General features: G+C 47.1%; 1 protein-coding gene across 3 annotated transcripts in view; it reads left to right on the top strand.

Annotated features, from left to right (window-relative positions):
- Adat1 (adenosine deaminase tRNA specific 1) overlaps nucleotides 1-7,443 on the top strand; it is a 31,650-nt gene extending 24,207 nt beyond the window's left edge. The window contains exon 11 of one of the 3 annotated variants that reach the window (XM_050143648.1): nucleotides 6,496-7,443. In XM_050143648.1, coding sequence (XP_049999605.1) covers nucleotides 6,496-6,499 — 4 coding nt within the window. In that variant the 3' untranslated portion in view covers nucleotides 6,500-7,443. Of the gene's footprint in view, nucleotides 1-922; nucleotides 3,232-6,495 lie in introns of those variants that run through there. The other 2 variants (XM_050143646.1, XM_050143647.1) reach the window with 2 other exon arrangements.
- Nucleotides 7,444-7,894: the final 451 nt, after the last annotated feature.

Below are 7,894 nucleotides of genomic sequence, written 5' to 3' on the forward strand. Positions count from 1 at the left end.
TTTTTTTTTTTTTTTTTAGTTTTTTTTTTCTTTTTTTTTTAATTATTTATATATTATGTATACAATATTCTGTCTGTGTGTATGTCTGCTGGCCAGAAGAGGGCACCAGACCTCTTTACAGATGGTTGTGAGCCACCATGTGGTTGCCGGGAATTGAACTCAGGACCTTTGGAAGAGCAGGCAATGCTCTTAACCACTGAGCCATCTCTCCAGCCCCCCTTTCCTTACTTCTTATTCTGTGGCTGGCTGTATAGCTGGTTGGCTGGCTCCTGATTTCTTCCCTCCTTCTTTTCTATTTTTCTCCTCCTATTTATTCTCTCTGCCTGGCAGCCCTGCCTGTCCCTCTCCTGATAGCTATTGGCTGTTCAGCTCTTTATTGGACCAATCAGGTGTTTTAGACAGACAAAACTTTATAGGGTTAAACACATGCAACATAAAAGAGTGCAACACATCTTTGCATCATTAAACAAATGTTCCACAGCATCAACAAATGTAGCACATCTTAAAACAATATTCCATAACCCACTGCAGCTATTGAGAGTGCTGGCCAGGTTTCAGCAGTCAGAGAGGCTAAAGGTCGCAGCATGTTGTAGGAAGGTGTGGATGTTTACATGATGCTTTATCAGAGAAACAGTCAAGAAGGTTCTTAAGTCAGGGCTGGAGGAGATGGCTCAGTGATAGGGGGAGGCTGTCTAGCATATAGGAAAACTTGTATGATGCTCAACATCACAAAGAAAACTTATCTGATTGTACAAGAGCCACACAAAACTAGTGTTCTGTGATTCTAACCTGCTTTACCATGAATTCCCCACCGAGGGAACAGAGTGCTCCCTCTGCTCCTGCTCTGCTGTTTGAGTGTGTCCAGTTGCTCTAAGGGCAAGCACTCCAGTGAGAACCCTGCTTGATGACATGTGTGCATTAGGGTGCAGAAGCTGGACAGCTATCAGGAGTACAAGGAGGCTGCAGCTGCCTACCAGGAAGCCTGGAGTGCGCTCCGGAGGAAACAGCCCTTTGCATCCTGGATCAGAAACCCACCTGAATACCACCAATTTAAATGAGCTCCTGCTGCCATCAGGACCCTCCCTATTGACCTGCCCCTCTTCGTGCCGTGCAAACCTCTGCTTTTCTGGTGCTTAAGTCAGAGAAGAAAGAAACGCCTTCTCCCAGAGTGCTGCACCTCATGTCAGTAAAGATGGAACCTATACCTCATCAATCTGTACTTGCTTGGAGTAGCTCCTTGCTAAAATGGCCTCTCGCCAGGTGGTGATGGTTCAACCTTTAATCCCAGCACATGGGAGGCAGAGGCAGGCGGAGTGGATCCCAGTGAGTTTGAGCCCATTCTGGTCTACAGAGCAAGTTCCAGGACTGGCTCCAAAACTACAGAAAAACCCTGTCTCAAAAAAAAAAAATAAAAAAACAATCAAGCAATAAATAAATAGATAAGCAAAACTCTCAGTAACGACCTTGATTGCTTTTAACTGGTTCTCTAAAACACAACGTCAGTTTGGGATGTGATGCTTTCTTCGGTAACCTGCAGCAGCTGTGGTTTACGCCATCTTACACTGACTCAGCAACTATACACTAGGCTGAAACTATTAATATGTCCAGGAACTTTGCAGCTTCTCCTGGAGTAGGGACCTTGTAGTTCATTCCAGCTTCCTCAGCGATCAGGCGTGGCTGAAGTTAATCCTTCTATCAGGCTTAACACAGGACTAGCCTTGGAAAGGTCTGTTTTTTGTTTGTTTAGGTGTTTGTTGCTTTTGAGAGAGTCTCACTCTGTAGCCTACACCATCCTTGACTTTCAGTCCTGCACACCAGCCTTCCAAGTGCCAGAATGATAGGCAGAAGCCACTATCGTAAGTAGCCCAAAATAGTCTCATTCTCTCCTTCCCTTCCTCTCTCCCCCTCCTTCCTGCCTTCTCTTCTTGGGACCGGACTCCCTCCATAGCCCAGGCTGACCTTAAACTCACCAGGCAGCCAAGGATGACCTTGAACTCTGATCTTCCTGCCTCTGCCTCCAACTGTACACCAACTTTGCTTCCAGGGTTCTCCTCTGATCCGTGTTGTGTTGTGAGGGTCCCTAGAATCTCATAACTGAGTAGTCGCCGTCATTTCCTGCCGCAAAGAGACAGCCAGCCCGGAGTGAAGGCAGCTGGCTGGGACTGCATGGTGACCATTGCTGCTTGGCCAAGTCCCAGCTTTTTACTTTCATTTTCAGTGAGTCTCACTCTTAATGCCTTTCCCTTTGGGGAAATTTGCGCAGGCTTTGGTAAAGGATAAAATGAATACAATGGTGACCTCTCTAAACAAAATAAATAATTCTTTGGAAAAAATCCCCACCACAGTGGAACCAGGAATTCCTTTGTGCTCTCCTGATTACATCAAATACAACAAAGTTAGACAGTTTAGAGCCTGAGGTCATTAATGACAATAAATAAATACAGAGAAATCAGAATGGGACAGAGTAAGACTTCAGAACCTTCCCTTTTGGGTGCCTTCTGAGGGAAACTGGCCCGCGTGGTAAGATTAAGAAACTGTAACGTGGTGTGTGCTCGTAGAGGTCTTTTTCCCAAGGTCAGGCATTTGGATAAGGGTCCCCATTCCCTGGGGGCTGGTGGAAAGTTCCTGCTTGATAAAGCATTCTTATCTCTAACAAGGCGGAGGGCAGGGCTTGGTGGGCCTATTGTCGAAGTCAATGCTAGATTCCTCAAGCCACAACCCTTCTCTCAGGCCCCTCACCTCCCTTCAGTCCACTGTGTTAGGTATAAAAGGTGTTTCTTTTTTTCAATTGGATTCGCCTCAGACCTTAATCAGGTCTCACACCATCATGTCCCTTCCCCCTCCATGCCCCTTTCTCTCCCCCCGACCCCCAACACATCCAAATTAGGCTCTGGAGGAAAGATTTCACTCTCACTGTTGATGCTTTTTCTCCAGCCTTCCTAAGTTACCTAATGTTATAAATGTGTGTGTGTAAGTGTTCCTTTCTTCAGAACTGTTAGAACGTATTATGATATTCAGACACACAGTGTACAAGTTCACATAGTTTGTAATGATCTGTTCTGGCCACGCCCACTCCCTCCCCTGTCCTCTGAGGCAGGCTGATCTTCAGCTCCCAGCCTGAGTCCCTTTTCTGCCTCTCCCCACTCCTCCCCTTCTGTCTCTCCCTCCTTCCCTCCCTCCCTCCCTCTCTCTGCTCTTCTCCCCTTCTCCCTTCCCTTCCAAAAACCTACTTAATAAATATCCAACCACACTATGCATGGCATGCCTATCCATGTCTCTCTTGCCCACTGCCCTCCGTCTCCTTGCCCTGGACCAGCCACTGCTCAGGGACCTACAGCTGTCCCTGCCTGAGACTGGCTGCTCTCGGGACCCCCTGCCCACTGCCTGTGGCTGCCCAGGATCCTGCAGCATTTTTATTAATCCATTACATAGTTCTGCTCAAAGATGGGGTTAAATGCCATCTTTTATTGAATGGACCATGGCCAGGATGGGGTTAAATGCCATTTTACTGAGTGGATCACGGCGGGAACAGGGTTAAATGCCGTTTTATTGAGTGGATCATGCCAGGACAGAGTTAAATGCCCTGTTTATTGAGTGGATCATGCCAGGACAGGGTTAAATGCCCTGTTTATTGAGTGGATCACGGCCAGGACAGGGTTAAATGCCCTGTTTATTGAGTGCACCATCGCCAAGCAGGAGCTCACTGCCTGAGGAAATGAAGCTGCTGTGGAGAAAGCGACCTGCTCTGGCCCCAGTGCCTGGCTGGAGAAGTGCAGGCCCTGTTTGATTTGCTGTGGCCACTGGAAAGTTGTCCCCACCCAGACCTTGACATTTTTGGCCTTAAGGCAAAGTTCCAAAGCCAGAGTTCCCAGTTTCTAAACAGCAGCTCTCTTCTGGCTAGTTTTCAGTCACCACTTGCCTCACGTATTGGTGAGAAAGCCAGAGCTGCTGGGAGCCTCACAGGAGCACAAAGGTCAGTGAAGTAGGAACTGGCTCCAAATAGAAACAAGGGGCATGTGTGCATTTGTGCGTGCGTGCGCATGTGTTCCCCTTTATGGGCTCAAGTAAAACTTCCCATAGGGCCTAAGCCAGTTAGCCAGGAGTGGCTAGATTGATTAGAAAGAACCTGGGAGACCTCATCTTGGCCACACCACCCTGAATGTCCCTGATCTCAGAGCCAGGGAGGCAGTTACCTCGAAGAAAGTACCCTTGTTTTCTGAATGAAGAGTTTATTGTATTCCTCATTTTGAGGAATCGTAATTGGCCTTGACTTCCTGTACCCGTGAATCTCTTTAAAACTAACTGTAAAACAAAAAACTGGGCAGTGGGTGGCACCTTCCTTTAATCCCAGCAGATTAAAATTGGAGGTCAGCTCTCTGAGTTGAAGGCCAGCCCAGTCTACCAAGCTAGTTCCAGAACACTAAAGACTACACAGAGAAACCCTGTCTCAAAAAACGAAATCAGGGGCTGGAGAGATGGCTTAGAGGTTAAGAGCATTGTCTGCTCTTCCAAAGGTCCTGAGTTCAATTCCCGGCAACCACATGGTGGCTCCCAACCATCTGTAATGGGGTCTGGTGCCCTCTTCTGGCCTGCAATCATACACACAGACAGAATATTGTATACATAATAAATAAATATTTAAAAAAAAACGAATCTCTGTGAGTTCGAGACCAGCCTGGTCTACAGAGCTAGTTTCAGGACAGGCTCCAAAGCCACAGAGAAACCCTGTCTCGAAAAAACAAACAAAAACAAAAAAAAAAAAAACGAAATCAAAAAACTGGAACTAAAACTAATTGTGTCTGTGATCATAATCAGGCCAGGCTATTTCCCTCTGTCGCTGTCCAAGTAGATCTGAAACCATCTTTTCAGTGGTTCTGTAGCCCAAAGGAGAGGGGGTGTTAGTCAGAGGTATTTCAGCAGTAAGTAAACCTTTGAATTCAGTGTCAAAGGGTAGGGGACTCACTGGCACTGTAAAAAAAAAAAAAAAAAAAACAAAAAAAAAAACACTATAGCCTCAAAAGAAATGGAAAGGAATATAAATCAGAGTGGTCATGCCCACTGTGAGGGTTTGAAGGAAAGAGACTCAGCAGACCTCTAGAGGGTAGAAGTCGTCTGTGTTGTCCAGTTGGTTGGTTGCTTTCTGAGCGAGGTCTAGGCTTGCCTTGAATTCCTGATGTTCCCAGCCCAGTTTTCAAAATGCTTTTACAGATGTGTGCTACCATGCCTGGCTGTTGGTCTGGGTTTAAACTGCGGTGTTAAATACAGGAATACAGGTCTTGTGGAAGCTTACTGAGGTCTGTTCGCTTTATAAAATGTAAATATACCTTAATTAGAATGTGAAAGAAACAAGTCCTAACTAATTACTTGGATAGCAGAATAAAACTGAGTATGGCCATTGGAGCAATTATGTCGTAGTGCCTCCTCTGCCCCAACTTCCAGTTGTATGTAGGGAAGGTGTTTATTGGGCTTTTTCAAGTGTAAGGTAGGATTTCTCATTTTAAAAAATTGTGTGAGTATATATGTGGTGCTACGAGTCAGACTCAGCATCTTGCACATGGCTAAGTAAGTATTCTCTCTACTCTGAGCTATTCCCCCAGCCCCATAAAAACAAAAACAAAAACATCTCTTAATTAGGTGGAGTGTGGTAGCATGTACCTTTGATCCGGGCATGAAAAGCAGAGGTAGACAGGTATCTGTGAGTTCGAGGCCAGCCTGGTCTACATAGTGAGACCCTGTCTCAAAAACAAACAAAAGTAAATTAGACCTCTTAACTGGATATATAAAATGTAATAATCTGTCCTGTCCCTTTAAGAGACAAGCCCCGCCCACTCCCTCCCCCATCCGCTGAGGCAGGCAGATCTTCCTTCCCGCTTGCAGCCTGAGTCCCTTCCTTTTCTTTCTCCCTCTCAAAGAGGCAGTTTCTGTCTCTCTCTTCTCTTTCTCTCTCTTTGCTCTTCTCCTCCTTACATTCCATAAGCCACTAAATACCCAGCCTCACTCTGCATGGTGTGCCTATCCATGTCTCCTTCGCCCGCCTTGTGTCTCCCTGCCCGGGACCAGCCACCTTCGGAGACCTGCGGTGTGGTCTCATGGCGTGCCCATCTGTCTGTCTCTCCTTGTGGCCTGCTGCAGCCACTCGGGGAACTGTGCCATCCCTGCCTGGGACTGGCTGCTCTCAGGACCTGCTGCCTGCCGCCACTCAGGGACCTGCAGTGTTTCTGCAGCTGCAGCCGCCAGGGATCCTGCAGCATTTTTATTTAATCCATCTCATAAAGCATGGGACATTTTTTTTTTCAGTCTATTGATGCTGTGGCATGCCTATGGCCTCAGTTATATTAGTGACAGGGGACAGGTACTTGAGGGGGGGGGACTTTTGCATTAATCTAGCAACTGTGGGGCTCAGAGTTTGGATTTGGTGTTTTGCCCCTATCCAGATGAACCAGCAAGGGTTAAGAATCAACATTTCAAACCAAATCTGTTTGGCACTGCTTTTAGGTGACCGAGTATGGCAGAGTCTCTGCAGGAGAAAAGGCAGAGGCAGAAAATCACTCCAAGCAGGAACCCAAACTGCCAAACATTGGTCTCAAGTGCATGTTCCCTGAAATTGGCCCCATTCCAAAGGGAAGAGCTCACAATGGCAACAGTGATGGCCCTTTGCTCCGGCGGCCAAGAGAATGAAAAGCACATTGAAACCCAGCCTCTCCAGGGAGAGGCAGTGGGCCCCTCAGCAGCAACAGCAACCTGACAATGGAGCAGGACCATAGAGCCCATTCCCAGCAGTCTTCAGTTCAACAGCAGCTTCTCTGTGAAGCCCTCTGGGGACACTGAGCAACTCCACTTCAAACAGTAGGTGCACGCTGGGTCTGATAGCTGTTTGTGCTGATTAGGTTCGTTAAGAAAGAAAATGTGCTTGTGATGCCTTAGGACACTGCTCCTTCCAATATTTAAAGCGTTTCAACAACTTTCTGATTTTGGTTTTGCCTCTTATGGGCTATTTTGGCCTCTGGAGAATGATTTTCCCAGAGGTATTTTCCTGCAGTAATAATGTTGTTCAACTAACCCAGTTCCACCAGGAATGTTCCTCTGTATTAGCATATAGCATAGTAACTGCCGCACTGAGACTGGCAGCCTAGGGCAAAGGGAGTGTGAGGGAATGACGGGACAGACTGGACTGGCTCCAAAAGAGCTCAGCGAGGAACATTTATATTACCTTCAAATCTACTTGAAAGTCCAGCTCTGCTTTGCTCTGTGTGTCTGTCTCCTTCCCAGTTCCCAGTTGAAATCCTGATTCCCAAACCTGGTGGTGGCACGTGCCTTTAATCCCAGCACTCAGAAGGCAGAGGCAGGCAGATCTCTGTGAGTTCAAGGCCAGCCTGGTCTAAAAGAGCTAGTTCCAGGATGGCAGGACAGGCTCCAAAGCTAAGACAAAGAAACCCTGGGGGGGGGGGGAATCAAAACTCATATTAAAGAAAGTGCAGAAAAGAGGCTCCAAGGACTTATATTTCAGAAAGTCACCAACTCTCAAAAGTCCCTGGAACCACGCTAGCACGTACACGCTAAGACAGGTAGAGAGAGCTTCCACTGCGGNCCTAAGCATTCTGAGATTGGGATGGTTGGGATTCCAACGGGGGGGGGGGGGGGGGGGGGGGGAATCAAAACTCATATTAAAGAAAGTGGAATGTACTCCATGTCCAAAGCAGAGCCATTTTGTTCCAACTAACTATATGCTGGAACCTAAGACACATGTGCATTTCTGTGGCGTGCATACAAGCACAGGGTCAGCCCTCCAGCTCAGAAGCAGCTGTATCCAATCTGCTGTCTAGACTGGTCCAGCATTCACCAACAAACCTAATGCTCTCCCTCGGTAGAAGCCTACAGGATAAATCTGGTCGCG

This window comes from Alexandromys fortis, unplaced genomic scaffold (genome assembly GCF_014885135.2).
Source record: "Alexandromys fortis isolate MF-2015 unplaced genomic scaffold, M_Fortis_MF-2015_v1.1 scaffold_1, whole genome shotgun sequence".
NCBI classification, from domain to species: domain Eukaryota; kingdom Metazoa; phylum Chordata; class Mammalia; order Rodentia; family Cricetidae; genus Alexandromys; species Alexandromys fortis.